General features: G+C 36.7%; 3 protein-coding genes across 5 annotated transcripts in view; 2 read left to right on the top strand and 1 right to left on the bottom strand.

Annotated features, from left to right (window-relative positions):
• The first annotated feature begins 451 nt into the window (after positions 1-451).
• On the top strand, positions 452-15,403 carry LOC102593933 (nucleolar protein 10). Its single transcript, XM_006338877.2, has 17 exons — positions 452-593; positions 1,030-1,198; positions 2,455-2,553; positions 3,282-3,373; positions 3,666-3,766; positions 4,456-4,546; positions 7,839-7,897; positions 8,063-8,183; positions 8,256-8,324; positions 9,998-10,050; positions 10,132-10,240; positions 11,340-11,510; positions 11,584-11,742; positions 11,830-11,922; positions 13,899-14,081; positions 14,443-14,636; positions 14,844-15,403. The coding sequence occupies exons 2-17, from the start codon at positions 1,066-1,068 to the stop codon at positions 15,226-15,228; spliced, it is 2,112 nt and encodes a 703-aa protein (XP_006338939.1). The 5' UTR covers positions 452-593; positions 1,030-1,065; the 3' UTR covers positions 15,229-15,403.
• Positions 15,404-16,116: 713 nt separating this feature from the next.
• Positions 16,117-18,044, top strand: LOC102593614 (protein ELC-like). The gene has a single exon (XM_006338876.2). The coding sequence runs from the start codon at positions 16,266-16,268 to the stop codon at positions 17,463-17,465; it is 1,200 nt and encodes a 399-aa protein (XP_006338938.1). The 5' UTR covers positions 16,117-16,265; the 3' UTR covers positions 17,466-18,044.
• A 2,183-nt stretch (positions 18,045-20,227) lies between these two features.
• LOC102593060 (BTB/POZ domain-containing protein FBL11) overlaps positions 20,228-22,693 on the bottom strand; it is an 18,926-nt gene continuing 16,460 nt past the window's right edge. For all 3 annotated transcript variants that reach the window (XM_006338874.2, XM_015309152.1, XM_006338875.2), the window contains 4 exons: positions 21,729-21,809; positions 21,323-21,367; positions 21,174-21,242; positions 20,228-20,864 (listed from right to left, as the gene is read on the bottom strand). In XM_006338874.2, the coding sequence (XP_006338936.1) occupies positions 20,691-20,864; positions 21,174-21,242; positions 21,323-21,367; positions 21,729-21,809 (369 nt within the window). In that variant the 3' untranslated portion in view covers positions 20,228-20,690. The remainder of the gene's footprint in view (positions 20,865-21,173; positions 21,243-21,322; positions 21,368-21,728; positions 21,810-22,693) is intronic.

The following is a 22,693-nucleotide window of genomic DNA, read 5'->3' as shown; positions in this document are numbered from 1 at the left end:
CCCCCCAAAAAAAATTTAAGTTTGTTTTTTAAATATATTTTCAATTTCAAAAAATATTTTCTACTCTAGTAAAAATAAAAGATATTTCTCAAAAACATTTTTCATTCATAAATCAAACACTAAAAATCTTTTCCGCAAAATATTTTCTACTCACCAACCAAACATGAGAAAATAAGTCAAAAATCTACTTATTTTCCATGGAAAATATTTTCCTTCATACCAAACACACCCTAAATATGCATCCTTAAATAATACGAGAACTAAAACTAAAATTATATAATAATACAAGGACCGAAATTGTTAATTTCCCAATATTTAATCGACTAAAACTGCTTTGTTTGATTGAATAAATAAAAATAAAAGTACCAAAATTGCTGAAAGTATATTTAATTTAAAGGACTAATTTAGACCTACCCAAACATAAAGGATATTTTTGTCATTCTTCCTACTAATTTATTTTCTCCTAAAACCCTCCCCACTCTTCTTCCTTTCTTTCCCAAAACCCTGTCCAAATTGGAACCAGCCGCTTCTAACAAACAATTTCACCGTGCCGCTGCCGGCTGTCACCACCGACCGGCGTCCGGCGACACTTCGTAAGTTTTTGGTAGCCTAGATTTCTACTGTAACATTAGTATTCTCCTTAACTTTTTCAATTCATATTTCAATGAACGACTACTTTTTTTTCATTCTCAAAAGAATTAGTTAGAAGTTTGAAAACGGTGTCTTTTCAAAATTTTTAATAAAAAAGACGTAAAAGGAGGCTGTTTGAAGCTAAATTGATATTTATTAGGTGAAAATAGTGGAATTAGCACTCGTTTATATATTTATTCACTTGTTTAGAATCCCAGCTTAGCAACTGCCTAACAAGCTAATATATGTTCTTATTTTGATTCGTGTTGTAATAGCTGGATGTTTAGATAGCAATCCTTGTTTTTAGTGAGTAAATATCATTTTTGTGAAAAATTTAAATGTCTTTGATGACTCTTGAGTATCTCATCACTGTCTCTGACATGGATTCATTATATCTAGAAAAAGGGCATTACTCTGTCTGCCAATTGAATTACAATGGCATACCAAGGGGGAAACTTGAAGTCCACTGCCATAAATGGAGTGAAGATGTATACTGTTGCTGGCCAACACCGTTCTGTGGCTACATGGCTTGCTCCCAAGAAGCTCAGAGCTCTTCGTAAAGATCCAGGTATGCATTAGCCTTCTGCTTTCGCTTATTTTCATTCTTTTGGAAAAACATTTGGTGAATTATAGCAGCATTGTTATGTCTGGAAAAGAAAGTTTCAATCTTTGAAGCAAAAAAATTGGAATTGTACCAAAGACTGTTTTTCAATTGGGCAGTAATTTATATGAATGTGTTTTTGGATACCTTGTCTTTATATCATATGGTCTTCTGTGATGATTGATTCTTCACCTTTTTGGTTCCTTGTTTTTTTTTTTGAACGATATGCTAATGTAGATTTAGTTTGATGTTATTATTTGGTAAAATCATGTTATATCAATATGTTCAAAAATGTATATATTCCATTTTTTGTAGTAAAAAATACACTATACACTATAGATACAACCTTACCCCCAACCTTGTGAAGAGAGGTTGTTTCCGATAGACTCTCGGCTCAAGGAAAGCATATCAAGATCAAGTATAGAAAGGAAATACAGCCGTGAAGAAGAAAAACAAACATAGAAATAACAAAATCAAAGAATAAGATAGTAGGGGAGTAATAAACAATACTGCTGACGTGAATTAGACAACACTTGACTATCTACTAACCTTCTACCCTAATACTCAACCTCCATAACCTTCTATCTAGGGTCATGTCCTCGGTAAGCTACAATTGTGCCCCGTCCTATGTAATCACCTCTCCTAATACCTTTTCGGCTACCTCTACCTCTCCTTATGCCAATTATATCAGATCTCTTACACCTCCTCACTTGGGAATCTGAGAATCTCCTCTTCACAACCTGAATCATCTCAACCTCACCTCTCTCATCTTGTCCACCACAGAGGCCACTCCCACATGGTCCTGAATATCTTCGTTCCTAATCTTATCTCTCAGTAAGCCCACACATCCATTTCAAAATTCTCATTTCCGCTACTTGCAACTTCTGGACGTGCGGGTTCTTGACTGGCCAATACTCCGCTCCATATAAGTTATAACAGAGTTGGTGGTCTGACAACCACTTTATAATGTTCACCTTTGAAGATTTGGTGACACATTCTTATCACACAGCACGCCGATACAATGTGTAACAATTTGTTTGTTGCTGAACATCTCTAAGGAGTTCCTCTATATGAATGGACAGGATGGGTAAAATCCAATTGCATAGCTTGTGTAGTTCGGGCCAGCTATATGAATCCTAGATCCATGTTGCCATTTATACATATTTGGTATTGTAGGATATTATGGTTGTATTATGAAATATATTTTCTCTCTCTTTTGGCAGGTTATATGCAAAGAGTGGATCTGATTCAAGATTTGAGATTTGAAACTGCAACAACAAGAATTAAAGTGACTCCTGATGGGGAGTATCTCATTGCATCAGGTGATTTTCTGCAGTTTGAGAATACTTATTTCTTTTGTATCATCAATTGATATACTGGACAACTTTTGTTTCCTTGAAATATTATGCTTTTGTTGAATGATCTCTCCTGGGTTATTGAGAAGTAACTACTTCTGAGTTATAGGAAGGCTTCACTATGCACTGCTGCTATTGAATGTGATATTCATGCATATTTATCCTTCTGTGTTGTATAAATGCAGTTATTTCTATGTAAACTGACTATTGTTTTTACATATAGAACAGGTGTATTATAAATATGTTGGTTCATTTTATTGGTTGTTGAAGCGTTGAAATTAATCTTATTTCCTGTGTTGGTTGAGACTTATTCATGTTTAACCTGAACAAATAGCTTTCTTATATAAAATATCACACATGGGGAAGTAAACAATTACTGTTGTGCAATTGTTTGCCCCTCTATTAATCTGAGACATGTATTAGATGAGTACAACAGCAACAGCTATGCCTCTACCTCAAGATAGGGTCAACTATATAAATCACCAGTTCATCACTGTTAATGTCTCCCCATTTAGGCCTGTCTTATTCAATAATTTTGGTTCTTTCACCAATTTTTTCCCTATGTTTTCTGCTGGCATACAAATCTATAACAAACTAAACGACCCCTTGTGAACATGTATTAGATGAGTAGATTCCTTCAGCTGCCCGGTATTTTCAATATTTTGTATCAGTTGACGACAATATTAATTTTTCAGGTATTTACCCACCACAAGTTAAAGTGTATGAGCTGCGGGAGCTGTCGTTGAAGTTTGAAAGGCATTTGGTGTCAGAGATTGTTAACTTTCAAGTACTGACTGCTTTCCCGCTCTCTCTTTGAAGTCTGCACACTTGCTACTACACTCAAAATAACAAAATTGTTTTTTATTTGTAGTACTTCTTTTTATGAACAATGCTTATGCTCTTTTGGGGTTTTTTCTGATTTTTTGCGCTTCGATAGTAAATGTTTATGCTTGTTCCCTGTTTTGGTTTTTCCTTTTTAGAAGCCAGAAACATGGAAACAAGTTCTGTTGTGTATTTCTTCTCTAATTAGTGTGGGAAATCTACACTGATGTATATTTCATGTTTGATATCTTTTGTAGGTCTTGGGTGATGACTACTCGAAAATAGCATTTCTTTGTGCTGATCGTTCTGTTTGCCTCCATGCAAAATATGGAAGTCACCATAAATTGCGGATTCCAAGGTCATACTTACATTTGTTTTCTCCTTATGTTCTGATCCATATGCTGTCTGCGATTTACTATACTGATGAAATGCAAAATTTAGAAAACAATGTATGTTAATTATCAAGAGTATCAACAAAACATTGAGCTGTCAGAAGGACTGTTTGTTTCCTCTAGCACTTACACTTGCACAATTGAAACAGGTTGAGTTAAGAACTCAATGTGTCACTACTATCAAGCTTGCGGAACCCTCTAGTGTTCTAGATATGCTATTCAACAGCTAAACCTGTTCCACTTGAAATCTTAGATTCCACTGGACCGAATCAGAGAATAAATATAATCTATGAATGTATCTGTAATAATTCTCCAAAGAAAGAAGGGTCTTCAGTGATATAAAGCCATAATAAATTGTGTCTCTTTCAGAGAAATTCAGTTAATCCTGAAGCTCCTCGTTTATACTGCTAGGTTCTGGAAGAAAGTTTATTCCTAGTGTTATTATCACTAGAAATCTTCTTGCTAATAAAAACAGAAAAAAGTTTACTCCCGCTGGTGATATATCAGTGTCCCAACTCTTCTAGTGCATGGCAGTAGGCATTTCATGGCCCTTTCCTTTCTGTTTCTGAAACTCGCTGTTGCTTATTTTCTGAATGAACTATATCATCTGTAAATGCCAGCTTAAGATCACTTATATGCTCTCCTGTTTATTTAGGATGGGAAGGGATATTATATATGATAGCTGGTCTTGTGATTTGCTTTGTGCTGCCTCATCACCAGATCTCTACAGAATAAATTTAGAGCAGGTTTTTCTCTTGCCTCTTGCTTTCTTCAATGTATAGATGGTTTTGCTTAGTTCACCTTAGTTTAATATGAGCCATTCATGTATTTCAATGAGTTAATAGGGAAGTGACAAATTTTTCATCAAAATTACTAAATTTTTTCGGTTTATCAAAAAAATTACTAAATTTTCTCAAAATGGTTAACTGAACTTGTAATGGCATCTGTTTCTCTACAACAGACATGAGTAATATGTGCAAGCCTATATTGAGTTAGACTTCTGCTTTATGTGTGTCAATGAATAAAAATTTTTGTTCCTATTTCCAATTTCTTGCTATTGGTAGATGGCATCATGCTTGGGTTGTTTTTTAATGTATAATTGTGTAGATGTTAACTTTGTTGATTGTCATTATTGATCTTTTTTGGTCCTAATTGAAGGAAAAAAACTAATTTGAATAAAATTTTAGCAAAATTTCAGATGATAATCAGTGTTGTCAAAAACGTGCTTAAGTCCTGAAGCAAGACGCAAAACATGTTCAGTGCTTCGCTCGCTTAATGTGTGCTTCCATGTCTTCATCAAGGCTCTAAGTCATACTTTTTCTTGCTAACGAGCCCTTCCTGTAGAGGCTGTTCTAAACAATTGATATTTCACTTTATCGTAATTTTATTTTTCAATCTCTCTGGTCATATATTTGTTATTCATGCTTATTATTAGTGTTGGACTGAACATGCATGTTTGTATTTTTTCTCCATCTGCGCCTTTTTTCATTGAAGCTCACACTTTATTTGTGCTTTGTACTTAAAGCCCAACGGACCTTAGATTTTTTTTCCCGGTGCTTTTCACTTTTTATAACACAGACGATAATCAGGAAACATTTTATGGTGAAAACTGAGACTTGTGACGTAAAAAAGTCTTTGTAGGACAGAAAATAAGAAGAAAGATTTGTTATGTGGATAATTCAACTAAGACATTTCTGTAAAGGCTCTTCTGAATGAGCTTTAAGTTATGCAATAGTAAGTTTAGCAGAGTCATTGTAAGGGTCTATCTTCCATTATGACTTCCAAGTTCCAATAGATCGTAGGCTTCGAGATGAAATTTCATTTTCATATGAAAAATTCGATAGTTGCCACTGGTGATGGTTTCTTGGATATTCAAAGCGAATCGTTGCATCCATACTTGAAGGTTAAAAATAAGTATGGGCTAAGATTAATTCAAAATAGCTGTTTGAAGGCAAAAGAAAAACCGTACATTGCCTTAAACTGGATGCATTTTATTGATTGCTTCTTGGTGCAAACTAGTTTTTGTACCAGATATAGATGATATTTCATCGCCGGGGTAGCATTGAGGTTATAGTGGAATATTCTGTGTTGGTTCGGAATATCTTGAGTGATGCCAGGCACCATGAAGGAGTTAATGTTTAGTTGGGAGGGAATCACACGGCTTGGAATGTTGCTTAACCCTCACATTTGCGGGTTGTTTGGAGAGAAGAATTAGGAGAGCCTCTGTAAGTGTGGAGGTGAATTTCTACAGTTGAGTAGTAGTCTCTTATCCCTTGTTTCTTCTTGGTTCAACTATGAAGTTCAGAAAACCATATCTTTTTTGCAGGTTTTCTATTTTTTAATGCTTATATACATGCGTGTTTTTTTGTGCCCAAACATTTTAATAAAAATATTTACTTCATCAAAAAACACTAAACAAGTCACCTCACAAATGTGGCCCCTATTCCTTAGTCTGACTGAAACCAAGTGGACAGTACCGGAGCACACAACAGATCTTCACAATTGTTGGATTAGGAGAGGAGGCAACAATAGTCTCAGAAGAAATGGCGGAGAATCATCCCACCCTGTATATGGTAGACAAAATGGAAAGAAAGATACAATAGATGTTTTGAAGATAGTGATAGGCGTATTCATAAGATCAAATGGAGTTGTAGTATAACCTTTTATTTTTGGTGTAAGAAAAAGTAGAGGAAGCTGAACAGTTAGTAGATCTGCTAGGATCATTGTAATTGATTAGTCTTTGTTGAATAATCCACCACTTTTTGGAGGTCTCCAGCATATCCTTAATGCTGGGGAGTACATTGCCATTTTCAAAAAAGTAAAACACTGAACAACTATTTTTCTTGCTAACCAACAACAACAGATGCAATACCCAACAACACCTCCTAAATTGTGTAAAAAAAATTTAATTGTTGAAGTCCTCTTGTTTTAATTTCTGTTGTGAATGTACCACATCCATTTATGGTTTTGCCAAAATTCTGATGAACAAACACACACATAGACGTATGTATCTGGAAAGTTGTTAAAGCTCTTCCGCTACCTATACGTTTTTCGTGGTATCTAGTGTTCAGATGATTTGGATTGGGCTTTTAGATACCAATATGTTGTTGATCCAAAAGTTAGGGTAGGCCAAGAAAGAAAAAAGGAGAAAGGATTAGTATGTTTTGTATCAGCAACTAATAGGGATGGATGAGAAGAGAATGGCAAGTCTATGTAATCTAGCTACTTGGTGCAATCTTGTCGATATGTATGATGAGGAAACACTGGTAGACTTTCTTGAATTTTTGCAAAATTGAGCTCCATGAAACATTCAACAGTTGTAAAAGAAGTTGTAATATCAGAGATGCCTACACTAGTTGGAGCTCTATGGAAGTTAGAAAATCCATCAGGAAAATCTGGATCATGACCCCAGCTTGTATTTTTTGGGTTATTTGGAATGAAAGAAACAAGAGATTTTTCGATGGAGTTGTAACTCCAATTTGTAAGCTTAAGACTAGTTGTTTGGTTAACCTTTTTAGCTGGGACAACTTTTCCCCTGTAAATAACTTAGATCACTACCTGCATTTTGTCAGCTCCTTAGCGCTATAAGTTTTTTGTTCTTACTGAGCTGATAGATCCCCCCCTTTTGTATCTTTGCGTGTACTGGATGCCTTAATGAAATCTCACTTACTTCATAAAAAAAAAAAAAATTCAGCATTGTCTTGGTGCTGGAGTAATTTGAACAAAGCTTTATTATGTTATGCAAAAAAAAAAAGAGGGGAGGAAAGAGTGGTTATACGTATTGAGATTCACCTAGATTTCCTTGGCATTAACCCCACATGTAAATGGAGTTTCAGGGTGTTATTATTATCTGCTACATATTTAGAAGGCAAATGAAAATGAAGACCAGTTATGTGCAGAGTCCTAACTTCTATGGCCTAAAGTTGGATGTTGAATTTTTGTTGTCCTAAAAAGTTGGAAATTATTCAAGGCTTTCCCCTTTATAGCGTTGATGTTTTGCTTGTATGGTTTACTGAGGCTGTCATATTCAACTAACAGGGACGCTTTCTTTCCTCACTGAGCACACAATCCCCAGCACTTAATGTGGTTTCACGGAGGTTAGAAGCTGATTTTACTTTGCTTACCTGACTGGTGTTTTAAAATCCATTTCCCCTTTTTGTTTTTTAAAAAAGACCCTCTTTTTGGCTTTTTTTAGCTTTGTTAAGCCTTCAGTCTGGCTGTTTCTTCTGTAATCTTTTGGTGTCTTTTCTTCTGCACTTTAGCAAGGTCCATGGACTAGTTGCTTGTGGAGGGGAGGATGGTGCCCTCGAATGCTTTGACATGAGAGCAAGATCTTCAGTTGGTAGGATAAATGCTGTTGCACCTGCTGGGGATGGGGACCAGGTAGTTTTCTGCTTTAGTAGTTGGATAAACATTATTTTTCCAGTGATTGCTAACGATATGCATAAATTACAGGAGGTTACTGCAATAGAGTTCGAGGGAGATGGAGGTTACCTCATGGCTGTTGGAAGTAGTGATGGAAAGGTATAATGGAAGGAAATACAGTTAAGAGAATTTGACAAACTTTGTGATGATTTTAGTGAATGTTGCGTCTCATGTTTTGGTTGGAAAAATTATTTTTGATTGTCATTTTGGGAGTTTGGTCTTTTTTTTTGTTATTTTGGTTGACACTAAAAAGAAACTTGTGAGAACTGTTGCTCCCATCCCATGGGAAATTCCTTCTGATTTTGTCTGACTCATGCTCCAGTCTCCACCTTTTTAGAGATGGGAAATAGGAACATGAAATATGTGGGCATGCTATCAAGAACACTGTTGATGAGGGTTAACTTGCCACCCGTGGGCAGGTATTTCATCTGCCATGATGCAAGTCTCTTCTCAAACCTCTCTATGATTCCATTCCAAATTTCACAGTTCTTGAATTTCGCCCCCAATGAAAGACCTAAATAGGTTGTAGGAAGTGAACCAATAGTGCATCCCATAATACTAGATAGCTCTTCTAGGTCAGGCACATGGGGCCCTGATAGAGCCTCAAAAAGTAACAGAGTCAAATTCCAGTAGATCACTTGTGATATGTCTGCCTCAGAAAAAATTAAGGTATCATCAACATACAACATGTGTGAGACAGTGACTGTGATCCCAGTCTTTGAGCCGACACTTGAAACCCTCGATCCAGTCCATTTGCCTAGCCTTTTCAGGCATTTTACTAAGACCTTCCATGGCTAAATTAAATAGAAATGGTGAAAGTGAATCACCCTGTCTGATCCCTTTCTGTGGGGAGAAGAATCCCACAGGCCCTCGGTTAACAATCACTGAATACTCTACTGCTGTGATACAAAACTTGGTCCACTTTATCCATCTATCCCCAAATCCCATCTTCCTTAGGATAGATTATAGATCATGTTACCAGTTTCAAAGAAAAAAAGGATAGATAATAGATAAGACCAATTGAGCTGATCAAAAACCTCTCTTTATCCAGTTTTCACATGATACCCCAGGCTCACCACTTTTGGACCTCCAATCTAGGACCTCATTGGCAATAATGCTGCATTAGTAATTGTTCGATGCTTGATGAAGGCATTCTGGTGAAGACTAGTTTCCCAATTAACAACTTCAACCTTTATTCTAAAAGCTTGGCTAGGAATTAGGATCTTGTGCAGTGTACCCATGAGACGTATAGGTCTAAAGTCTCTAAGCTCAACAACTCCCTTCCTTTCGGGAATCAGTGCAATGGAAAAGACATTGCAAGATTTGACCATGTAACACTGCTGGTGGAAATGGTTGATGGCTCCCATTACCTCTGGTTTAATGAAGTCCCACGACTTTGGAAAGAATGCCATAGTAAGTCCATCAAGGCTAGGTGCTTTGTTTGGTGCACATGGCCGAATTACATGTACCTCTTCTTCCTCAAATACATTCTCTAGCAGCTCACTCTCCTCTTGATATACTGGCAACATCATCAAAGTTAGCAGTGTGTCTCTGACTCATTCTCAGTGTAGAGGTTCTGATAAAAATTCAGAATTTCTTCTTGCAAAGGTTTTATTTTTGCTGTATATAATGTTGGTCTCAAAATGATTTTAAATGGTGAACCATTGTAAATGAGGATTTATATAGCCGACCCTAACTTGTCTGGAATTGAGGCATAATAAATTTTGTGTCTTCTGTGATCAAGATGCTTAACTGTATGTTATAATGCACAGGTTCTGATTTATGATTTGCGTTCTTCTCAACCTATGCGGATAAAGGATCATATGTAAGTTACTTAGGCCAACTTTGCCATTTAAAGTGATTCTTGTTCTTTATTTCTTATTTGCATTGTCACAATATTATATAGGTATGGGAGCCCAATACTGAACATTAAGTGGCATAAAACGCTCAACACTGAACGAACAAAGTTAATAACTGCTGACAGCCACATTGTTAGGGTTTGGGACCCCGAGACGGTATGCAAGTCTTTGATCCTCTTTAATGATACTTGTCATTTTAATTAGTATTTTGCTATTTGAGACAAGATTTTTTTTTTTATTGTATTTATATTTTGAACAAGAGTGCAGTACGCTATACTTTGGCCTTTGTTTTTTCTGCTGTGTTTTACTGTGTGTGAAGTTATTAATGAATTGATTCAGCGAAGGAATCAAGAGTTAATATTCAGTCGCAAGGGTGTCTTGCAGATATAGGAAAAAAAGGAAAAAGAAGGAAAGTGTAAAAAGAAAGAATGAGAACGGGAAGGATTTGACAAAGGCTTAAATTCTTTTTAAGAAAAATGTTGTTATTTAATTTGGCATATTCATCATTATCAGTTGTTCTAATCTGCAACATCTGTCAAACTTCAAGCTTCCCTTTAGCGGTTCTACTTATATTGTGAGGACATTGTTCTCTTGACGTGATTTTGTTCTTCTTGGGGCCAAATGACTTTCCTTTGATGCACTAGAAGTTTGAGTGGTCTTTACTCTTTAGAGGTCATATTTCTTTAGATTTAAGCTATGAATTGGGTTGATATGATTTTTGGACGGATTAGTGACCTTGGGAGTCGGGATTGTTTAATTGCTATGTAACTTGAGAAGACACTGATAATACAACATACAACATACTTAGTGTAATCCCACAAATGGGGTTTGTGGAGGGGAGAGTGTACGCAAATCTTACCCCTACCTCGGGAAGGTAGAGTGTTTCCGAAAATAGAATAAGATACTGATAATAGAACCTTTATGCTGGGAAAATAGTGAAACAATAGATGAAGGAAGGTATAACATTAGAGCTCTTAGGTGGTTATTCGAGAAACAACAGGTCTACATCATGACAAGGACACAAAGTATGTTGAATAACAACCTTTGCACCATGAAATCTAGGTTATCTGCTTTTGTGCCCCTTTTGACCTGCCACAGGAAATCATACAATTAATATTTGTTGTTATCTGCATTAGTCTGATAATAATGTTCACATATGAGGTGGTGGAGAACTAAATAGACATCACCCTGAATAGTTGCTTACATTTCTGAATTTTAATCTAAGTTTCACTTTTGGTCCTGGAAACTGTTACAGGGAGAAGGCATGACAAGCATTGAACCGACAGGTGGGAGAATCAACGATTTGTGTGCATTCACTGGCAGTGGATTGATGTTGTTGGCTCTTGACTCTAGTCAAATACCTTCATATTTCATACCTTCTCTGGGACCTGCGCCCAAGTGGTGTTCTTACCTTGAAAACCTGACGGTGTGATTGTGCTCCTTGTTTTGTACCTTCTCATGCCAAAGAAAATGGTGATCCTAATTTGATGTATTTGCAGGAAGAGCTTGAGGAGCAACCCCAAACAACTATTTATGATGATTATAAATTTCTGACAAAGGAAGATCTGGAAAAGTTGAATTTGACCAATTTGATTGGAACCAATCTTCTAAGAGCTTATATGCATGGTTACTTCATCGATTATCGGCTGTATAAAAAGGTGATGATCAGAATAATTTTGTTTATTAACTTTATAAGATTGGCCTTGTGATTGAACTTATGTGCATGCTGTGCTTTGCTTTTCCAGGCACACGCAGCGTCAAATCCGTTTGCTTATGATGAGTATATAGAGCAGCGGAAGAAGGAAAAATTCGAAAAAGAGCGTGATAGTCGTATCACGGTTAGTTCCATAATGTCTGGGATATACTTTTTTGCAAGTGCACATGTACCATAACTTTTTCTATTCACTACTTTTTGCACTAACATCAAGTGAAATACATTCATTTGTCCCTTCATTTCAATTTATTATTTGGCCTTTGGGTGTTTTCCTTCTGAAGATTTTCCAGTAATAACAACAGATTACAACGAATGTATAAGAATACTGTTTCATGTTACTTGTCCCAGCGGTTAGACATTAAAAGCCAAAATTTATGCTTGTGCCTGCACATGCATATAATGGTGGTCTAGTGAGACTGCATCTTTAACCTTTTTGATATTCCTTGCGAGTCAATAATTTTTATATTGCGGGCCATGCACTTGTTGGAGGTTATTGAAAACTGAACAGTCTCCTTTTTCAACTATGGTCTGGTTGTCTCTGAAGCTGAAGAATTATATCAATAAACGTCTGTCATTTAACTTGCATGTAACTAACTTATGAGGGAGAGAAAACACTATAATAGGAAGCAGCGTAGTGTGTTTGATTGGTTGTTTATCATTAGTTTGGTAAAAGGGATTTTCAGTTTCTATACAATAGAAACCAGGTTTGCCTTATTACTCATAGTTCAGCTCGGTTTTGAGCTGAAATGATATGATTTACTCATGAGGAGATGTAGCTTTCACAGCCGGTGCAAGGCCCACTTGCTTAACCATATAGCTGAAAACTTGGTACCAGTTGTTGGTGGGAGGTGACAGGTATCCCGTGAATTACCTAAATTTGCATTACCTAAATTCAACTAAATGTTGGACTAATCTTGAATACTCTGCCGAGTAAAATAGACTTTTCACTAGTTGACCAGGGAACCCTGAGAAAGAAAAGGTAAGGTAATCTGACTCAACTTCCTCTTAAGTTTTTAAAGATTATGCCCAATTTGAGTTTTGTTTCCTTGAGGATGGCTGGCTCTGGGATTGGGTTATAGCTCAGTTAGTGAACTTGGTGGAAGGTTCAATTCCCACCGTGTGTTCTCCATCCCTTCCCTTCATAATTTATTTAAAGAACAAAAAAAACAGGAAAAGATGGCTGAATCTGAGAGCTAACAATAAACATAAAGGAATGAGTTGATGCAGAAACTGGCACAGGAAGAGAGACGAGAGAACAAGTCACTGCTAGGATGTGGGGCTGGGTGGGGATGGGGATTGGGAGGATTCAGTATAGACAGGGAGAAAAGAGAAGCCAACTTCTATGTTCTGATGGGCTTCATGAGTTTTTACTTTAAATAAGAGATATTAAGAGCATTTTCCCCATAAAATAGAAGAAAAAAAGAAACAAAAGTTTTGTGGCATCTGGATTTGGGACGAGATTAATATTCAGGACTTGTGGATCACCTGATAGGTGTCTGTAATTTAGCAAACTAAATTTTAAATGTTTTTTGCTTGTATCGGCGGAAATTCTCCTAATGGGAACTAAGACAGGTACAAGTCCTAAGGACTTGGTCACACTCACCAGCCATCTTTGTAAGCAACACAAGTTAAGTGCAGGTTTGGACTAAGGATTCTTTTGTGTGGTGCTGTGGGATTTTCTTGTGCTCTAGTTATGATCTTTGAAGTTACCACGATAATTCATGTTGATCAACTGGCATCAAATGAATAATACCATATGCCAGAGAATTTTAAGTTTTACTCTTGAAGTTAGTGTCAGCAGAAGATTAGAAAGATTGTCCTTTGTGCTTCATGTTGTTCAAAGATTCAAAATCAGATGGCTGTTACATGTCAGCCAATAAGGCACTACAAGTATATCAGTAGTCGTTTCTGCTCATGGTTCTTGTTGTTAAATTTACTTTTATGTTTTCACTGCAATCAAAGTTGTGGGTTTCTTGAACTGAATGAAAAGGGTTAGACAGGTTTCTTCCTTAACCAGAACTCCACATGTATATCTCATTTAAAAGAAAATTTCTACTTTTTTAAAGAATATCTATCTTTACATTCTGTATCACTTTGCAGATTAAGAGGAGGCTTCCCAAAGTTAATCGCACTCTGGTTGAACAACTTCTTGAGAATGAGGAAGCTGAGAATGTGAAGGAGGATGTTGATGACGTTGATGCGAAGAAGACATCAAAGAAGAAGAAAGGACTGACCATGGACGTTCTTGAAGATGAACGTTTCAAACGCATCATTGAAAATAAGGTATACATATTATTTACTAAGATTCACTTACCTGATGTTTAATAACCAGTACAGATTATCATCAGAATAGTTTGGCTGAAAAATAATTACATTGCTTGAACTAATAATCTGGTAGAATGATGAGCTAGCTTTCTTCTATTTTGGTAAGTATATTGATGAAGCATTTTCCACAAGAAGACTATGTTACCTGAATTTATCTGAAGTACTCTTTAGATGTACCTGATAAAAAAATTTTTAAGCAATTGTTTTTATATTTGCATACTCCTCTTCTACCAAAAAAAAATTTACGTTCTTTAAAAAGAAAGTTTCTGCCAGATCCCAACATCCTTCAACTTTTTGATGTATTTTGGTTTTCCTACAGGACTTTGAAATTGAAGAAGATTCTCACGAGTATCGGGCATTGCACCCTATGCCTTCCTTAAAACGACCATCTTTAGTGGAAGAACATTTTGAGCCTGTGATGGAAGGTGAGGAGGCTAGTGATTCTGATGCACAATCATCAGAAGATGAACAAGTTAATGACAAAAATTCTAGAAAGAAGGCCAGAGTTCCGAGGTAAGAAATCAACGAAAGCCCTCCTAATTCATACCGCGTTTAGACTAATTTATTATGCACCATGCTACAAGTGATGAAGTTCAAGTAGTAACAGTTGGCTCATGATAACGGGGATGTTTAACTTCTTACGTAGACAAGTTTTTGCATGGGTTTATACAAATTGTGAATATAGCTGTATGTCTGTCTCACTATCCTTTAAAATTTCAGAATGTATGAAGTCAAGGATGATAGGCATGCAGAAGCATTCTCAAACCATCTTTCACTTGCAAAAGAGGATGCTCTTTCACTAGGTGAAAGGGTTGCAGGATTGTCAAATGGCAGAGCTTCTCATGATATGAACAATATTAAGGTTGGTCCCGGAGGTTCGAGAGAAGTTTCATTTTTTTCCAGGAGCTCAGCCAAGTATGTGGAAGATGATGGAGAGAAGGAAACACGAACCGAAAAGAGAAGAGGGGTCCAGTCCTTAAAACTGAAGCCTGAGAGATCAGGTTTTCAGGGGTCGGGTTCTCGAGGCCGGGGGAGAGGAGGAAGAGGTCGTGGAATGGGCAGAGGAAGAGGCACAGGAAGAGGTAGAGGAAGAGGGAGAGGATAATTTTTTCATACAGTATTAACAATTTTTGTGTCAAAGGGATGCTATTTCTTTTTCCTTGATGGTGTATTTTTATTAGTAACTAGTTTCTCGACACGTGTATCGCTCCTGTAGTGATTGTACAATATAAATCGATCATCAAACATTAAATCAAAAAGTTCAACAAAATTGTGTGAAAGTAGTGCTCCTGTTGTGATTATACAATATAAATTCGTCTTGAAGTGTTACCTTTTTGAGAAGGAATCAACTCAAATCTACTTTTTTTTATTCCAAAATAAGTATTAGTAAAATAATTTTGTTTCAAAATAAAAGTCATCTTAAGAAATTGAGATAAATAGATATCCCCCATTTTTGTATCATAGACCAAGTATCTATTTTATCTATTTTCATTCTGTCTACATTTTCTTTCTAGTATATTGATTCTGATTACTTTTTAGTATTCTATTTATCGCATCACAACAATTAGGAATTTAGAATCTATATATTTAGATCAAAGTAGGGTCTAACTATTGGAATAATAGTATCTATAGCTATTTAAGCCCTTGTTAGTAAAATTGGTAAATTAAGTGAAGATACAAAAAGAGAGTAAGTCAAACCTTCGATAAACTAAAGTCTACATAACAATTTCAATGCTACGCCTTGAACCACTTGGGCATCTATGACACCAAAACTGAATCAGTCATAGTCCAGATTTCCTTCTTAGATAGATACGATCAATTAATTTTTACCAAAAAATAAGAAATATCTATTAAATAGTGATAGTTAAAAAAGTATATCTTATAACGAAAGAAAAGTAAAATATATATATCGTATTAATTAGTTTCTTAATGAACGTGATTTTTGCTAAGATGACGAAAGGAGTATAAGTCAAACTCTTCCATTCTCCTCGTTGGTTAATTTCCCAGTTATTTCATCAAAAAACTTTCTACAATCTACACGCCTTACGCGTTACACTCTCTCTCGAAGCAACCTCAAACTTCTTCTCTCTTAAATAAAAATTCATTCCCTTTTTCTTCATCTTCATCTTCAAATCTCCTTCAATGGAGCCTCCAAATCCCCAACAATTTCAGCAATTTCTCAGCAGTGTTCTCTCTCAGCGTGGCCCATCTGCACTTCCTTATGCTGAAGATGTCAAATGGCTGATCCGTCAACATCTCCTTTCTTTAATCGATATTTACCCTTCACTTCAGCCGAAAACTGCTTCATTTACTCATAATGATGGAAGGACTGTGAATCTATTGCAAGCTGTAGGTACTGTTCCGATGGTTTATCTAGATCGTCCGTATAATATTCCGGTGATTATTTGGTTGATGGAATCTTACCCACGTCATCCGCCTTTGGTTTTTGTGAATCCGACTAGGGATATGGTTATTAAAAAACCTCATCCGTTTGTGAATCCATCTGGGGTTGTGTCGATTCCATATTTGCAGAATTGGATATACCCTAGTTCGAATCTTGTTGAATTGGTTCGTAATTTGAGTCATTTTTTTGGAAGGGATCCTCCGCTTTATGCGAAAGTACAAGCACATCCATCAAACCCTAACCCTAGTCCTACTCCTACCTCTCATCCTCCGCCAAGTACGAGTTTTCCTAATCACAGTTCGCCAGTTGGGTCATCTGGGATTCGGCCGGCGATACCTCCTAGGCCAGTTCAACAACCACCTTATGGTGCAGTGAAACAGGATGATTGGGAGGATGTTTTTAGGCGGAACGCGACAGATAAGCTGCTTGTTGACTTGCATAATGATATAGTTGGGTTGAGGAATGCACAGGAGAAGGATATGGATGGGTTGTTTAATGCTCAGGGAGTGTTGAAGCAGCGGGAGGAGCAGTTGAAACAAGGGTTAAAGGAAATGCAGGATGAGAAAGAGGGGTTGGAGCAGCAATTACAGATGGTTTTGATGAATAGTGATGTATTAGAGGGATGGCTGAGGGAGAATGAGGGGAAAGTGACCAATTTAGGGAATGTGGATGTGGATACGGCCTTTGAGCCATGTGATAGTCTTTCCAAGCAGATGCTCGATTGCACGGCGTCAGATTTGGCATTAGAGGATGTGATTTATTCGTTGGACAAAGCTATACAGGGTGGGGCAATACCATTTGACCAGTACTTGAGGAACATAAGGTTGTTATCGCGTGAGCAATTCTTTCATCGTGCTACAGCATCAAAAGTTAGGGCTGCTCAGATGCAGGCTCAAGTTGCTAATATGGCTGCTAGAACATCACAATATGCATTGTGATAGACATCTAATCACTTGCAGGTGTGTTTGCAACAGACTGAAGGTCAATATATTTCTAGATTGGTTACTTGTGAATAATCTGTCAATGTGCTATAGCTTTATCAATAGATTTTGGCACTACATTTTGGCGTGGGTGTTTAATTGGTATTTATTGGTTGTATCATTTTGTTACCAAAAGTAGAATCACATAAAAGGGATTTTCCCTACAATGATATCCACGATTTTCATTTCTGTCAAGTTATCCCATTTCTATGAGATTGTGATTTTGGACCAAGATTAGTGTTCTGTCACTCTCCCAAAAAAGAGTAGTAAGAGGTTCCAACTCTCTTGTCTTCTGCTTTAGTCTCAGCAGTTAGCCTGTTTTTTGGATGGATGTCTATACCGATTACCGAGGAATAATTTCAAATCACTGTTATGGTGATAAACATTCTGTTCAAATACATATGCATATCTTTGTGTACTTGTCTATCTAGCAATGTAGCATGTTCTATATAGGTGTTTCTCAAGCACTTTGTGTTGTATGTGAAATCATAAAGTTTCTCCATCTGATGTTATTTGTCTAAACAGAGAGTTCAAAGATGTGTGACTTATATAGTTAGTGATAGCGGAACATATTACAGCAATAGTTGAGAAGTTAGTTTAATATATATAACATTTGAAATAGTTAACTGAATTCGGTTTATTGAAAGCTGCAGAGAAATAGAATGTATCAAAATTTTGGAACGTTCTAAATATGAAAAATGTCATATGAATTGGAATATTGTGTATGCATTTGGGTACAGTTCTTGCTTTCTAGTGTATTGGAAATTCGGGAAAACGGTAAGTACCCAAGCTAACTCGTCCCGAATTTTCAGTTACACACCTGTACTTTGTAGGATCTTATTAACCTTACTATTCCGAAGTGAAATAAAAACCCCTCCAAGTGTTGGCGTGGCGGAAAAGTGAATTTGTGTGTGTAGATGACTGCATGCTTGAAATCTTGGTTTCTTGTTTAATGGGTTCATTTCAAGAAAGTTAACCCCCTACAAAATGCAGGTGTCTAACAGCAAACCTGGGAGTACTCATGCCTTCTCCCTGCCATTCAAATGAAATGGCTACATCCATTTGCTGTGCCATGTAATCACACTCATAATCCAAAACCAGGAACTTGTGTGGCTCTTAAACCATATTATGAATTACATACATCATTATAGAGCAGGTAGCTTAGACTTTAGACTTTACAAAAAAAGGTACTTAGTTTAGAGAATCACTAGATTTATATAGACATCGTTACACGTTAAACTATAAAATGTATTTGAGGTAGTTTATCCGTAGTCTTTCATGGACCACTAGCTCTTTTGCTCGTTTTCTAATTTTTTGGCTTGGAGCCTCAGTAGTCAACACCTAAACCTTCCATGTTTACTTGGTCCACCTCCATCAAAAACTTTTCACCCACATCTTGGCATTGCTGCAATTACGGAACTTTTCAACCCCACAGTGGGTTCTAATTTACTAATCACACGTAGACTTTTTTGAGGGAGAATCACTCTGCAGGGTTCTCCTGTGTGTTGGATCCTCCAAAGTAGTGCATTTTTGGAGAATCCAACACGGGTGCGGAAACATTTTTGGAGAGTCCAAGCAACATAGCCTGCCATTGCTAATAATTAGAATGACTTGTGGTGGTGTACTATCCTTTGTATGGGGGATGAATTTGGCTTCAAGTTGAGGGTCTAAGGAGTGGACGACCTTTTGAAATGATTAAGTTCTGACCATTTCAGTTGGAAAATGGAATCCAAAGAATGTTAGGGTTTTAACTTTTATTGGAATATGTCCCAGGCATTTTGATCTAGAAGACTTGAGATCAAGTCATGCTCACCGCTATTGTTCGTTCAGGCGCAAAAGCCTGGGATGCTCTCCAGACACGAGACATTATCTTGAAGTGAAGTCTCGAGTTCTTCATGTACTATTGACACTAGCTGCAAACTGCGTAAAACCATTGGATACTTTTGACACAAGTTGTAAATTGAGTAGAAAAATTAAGAGACATAAGGTACTTGTTTTGCTTATTGTTTGCATGATGATACTCCCTCTCTTGCTGTCATACTAAAAAGTCATTATCCAGGTGAAACATATACTTGTGACAACATATTACCTTCTGTTGTTGCTTAACGACTGCCTGCTTATGCCAGTTTGACACGATGATTTTTTAAAATAGGTATGCTAACATATATTATTTTAAAAGGTCATTATCCAGGTGAAACATATACTTGAGACAGTTATCATGTTTATTAAATAGTGCAAAGTGTTTCTCAGATGGTAGGGCTACTCTGTTGCTTTTGGTTTGGTCCTAGACAACTCAGTTGATCAGTGTGGATGCTTGAGTTTTGTTTTTCAAACTTGTGCGTCTTCTGTGCCATGCATGATGCAACTTTCATATCAGCAGTGCAGTTTGATCTTGTTCCTCCAAAAAAGAAACAGCGTCCGTCCTTTTAGTCTGTTAAGTAACACATGAATCTTCACACACATCTGTACTGTACGTGCATTGTCTGTGCGCGTGTATAAGCAAATTGTACAAGTATGTTCTTGAGAGATAAAAGGTCTCAACTCTTTGAAAAATATAGAGCACATTTAACTTAGCGGTGGAAGAAACTAACAGTCACTCAAGTAACGCCTTTCTCACTGCATGAGCTAATCCATACTATTAATATGTAAATGTGACCATAACGGCCTTTATTTAAAGCAATTATCCGCTCCTAGAACAAAAGCAAGCACTGAGACAACTCTGAACAAAGAAATGATACATTTAAAGTGAAGTGGAAAGGAAATTTCCTCAGGCCTAACCCAACAATAATGTACGTACTAAATTGTTTTGACTTATGACTTAAAACAAATATTTAGCCCCTTAACCTATACTATGTCAAGGGGAATAAACAGTTCATAGATAATAATAAAAGTTCGTGTTTGTTCTATTTCCACAATATAATTTGGCAACAGAGAGGGCTAGTTGGAACCTAGCCTTTCTCGTTGTGGAGTCAAACTGAGGCAGTTGAATATAATAAAAATAGGTTACAACAGACCAAGAGTGCCAAGTATTGTATTTTATAGACCTTTTTTCTTGCCATCAGCTATGCACTGATCTGCCCAGGCCCAGCAATACGACTTGAGCACTTTGGGAAACATTGCACCATTGTGCCAGTGAATGTGGATGCATTCAGAGGCACCATCAACATTTTTGGCAATCAAGTGCTATAATCTTTCCTTGACAACAGTTCTTGAAAGTTTCCTACTGTCCCATGTCAGTATCAGAGTCTCTGCATGCACCGGAGTTGTACAAGTTCCAGATTTTGTTGAACCTAAAGTGCGTCTTTTTAAATTGCATCTTGCAATCTTCACTATGTGCAAGAAGTTCCTGTCAGGAAACTGAACCAGATATACAAATATCAGGACGACAATGTAGAGGGTCTACATTATTAAGGACTTCTAAGCAATACTTTTATGGAGGCAATGCCAGAAGCGACACCCAAGCACTCCCCTTGACACGGAAAAGAAGATTCACTTGAACCATTTTACTCATAGTTATGCAAGAAGCTAAACAGTAATACAACTGTTACAGTTGCAAGAGAGATCAACAATAACAAAGAAAAGAAAAAATGGGGTCTGAATCTGCAACATTAGAGCTATACAGGAGCACATTATATGAGTTATACAAGAGCGCATTAGAGGTCTTACATCTGGAAGATCAAAGTCACCATCCTTTGCATCACATACATCGACTGCAACCTTTCGGAGCAGTGGCATCTAATTGCATTAAAATAAATTATTAAGAAATGTCAGGGTTCACGTCTTGAAAGGAAAATCGCAAATTATCTTATGCTTACCCTTGAAGCAGCACGGATAATGAAATTTCTATCAATTCCAAGGCCCTATCATTCAAAAGTTGAACTTCAGTAATAACATTTAACTTATGCATAACAGCACCTTCAGAACCCATTCAAAGAAAGGATTAATATGGTACTTCATTAAATGATAAAATCATGGCAAGAATGTCATTTCAGCCACATTAAAAACTTCCTGAAGTTTCTACGGGCTTAAATAGTGTGATTGGACTCACTCAAGACTTCCTAGTTCTCATGCATAGAACGAAAAGGAAAAGATGAATCAGATTAATTTTGTATTATATTTATTGTGCCCTTTGGAATTCATTGTTCGGTATTATTGATCCTCCACCATTTGATTTTTATTTGATTTACAGAAGTGTGGAACATTCAGTAGCAGAAGACTTACATTATGACGTAGTAAAAGATCTTCAAGTGCTTGACAATTCATAAGCGAAGTGACACCCTGGGCAGTTACTTCACCACAGTCCTAAACAATATTAGACCACATGAAATTGTGAGAAAACAGACACAACTAAACTACATTTCTAGAGGAAATAAACAATTTAAGTTTCAAACCCAAAGATAATAGTGATGGAACAAGCTATAAAGAACGCTTGAATGGACTAAAAGTTAGATTTCTTCTTTTGGTTGGGCATCTCATCTATATATGCGACATCTGAAATGAAACTACCTATATATCCTGTCATATGGAGTTCTCAGTTAATTAACAGTAAAAAAAAAAGTGATTTGAAATTGAACTCATTATTTCCATGCTTCTGGGAAAAAACAAAATGTGACTTGAAATCAAACTCATTAATTAAACGCTTCTTATGTCTCAGATCTCTGTAACTGATATAGGGAAGTATGTTTTGGCTTTAGATACCTAGTTCCAGAATAACAGTGGAACCTGTACTTGTCAGGCTGCAATTTAGGACATAACACGGTTTAGGTCTGTGTGTCAACTATTAAAAGATCGTGATCTCAGGTAAATTATGCTTAACATCAGGAGTTTGATACTACTTAGGAGCATCTTAATTCTTCGGGGCATTGTTTAACTTAGGGTTGCAAGAAACGCTCTTCATTTTTAAGCATCCAACTTCCGGAGATTCTGATCTTTGCTACATTCTGTTTGTAGCGATACAGCTGATTCCAAATTCTAGTAGCTGATACTAGAATGCACGACTTTACAGGAGGTATGCATCATCGATTAAATTGCTTATGCCTTCTCTCTGTTTTTCACCCAGGGTGTGAAGAGTCATACATCGTGTCTGGTCACTTTAATGACTTGGGCAATCCCCACCACTTGAGCTAACTTCTAGGATTGAGTTACACCCAAGGTCGCTCCAGATGTCCAACATTACCGGGCGGGGG

The sequence above is a fragment of the Solanum tuberosum genome, unplaced genomic scaffold, assembly GCF_000226075.1.
Source record: "Solanum tuberosum cultivar DM 1-3 516 R44 unplaced genomic scaffold, SolTub_3.0 scf00008, whole genome shotgun sequence".
NCBI lineage: Eukaryota > Viridiplantae > Streptophyta > Magnoliopsida > Solanales > Solanaceae > Solanum > Solanum tuberosum.
This window is presented reverse-complemented; position numbering and strand designations above follow the sequence as displayed.

What these genes read in the sequence shown, in the direction of transcription:
- LOC102593933 (XM_006338877.2), top strand. Translation starts at nt 1,066, where the DNA reads ATGGCATACCAAGGGGGAAACTTGAAGTCCACTGCCATAAATGGAGTG. An exon ending in CTGCTGGGGATGGGGACCAG is followed by an intron (nt 8,184 to 8,255) that starts GTAGTTTTCTGC and finishes CATAAATTACAG; the next exon opens with GAGGTTACTGCAATAGAGTT. An exon ending in ATGCGGATAAAGGATCATAT is followed by an intron (nt 10,051 to 10,131) that starts GTAAGTTACTTA and finishes AATATTATATAG; the next exon opens with GTATGGGAGCCCAATACTGA.
- LOC102593614 (XM_006338876.2), top strand. Translation starts at nt 16,266, where the DNA reads ATGGAGCCTCCAAATCCCCAACAATTTCAGCAATTTCTCAGCAGTGTT.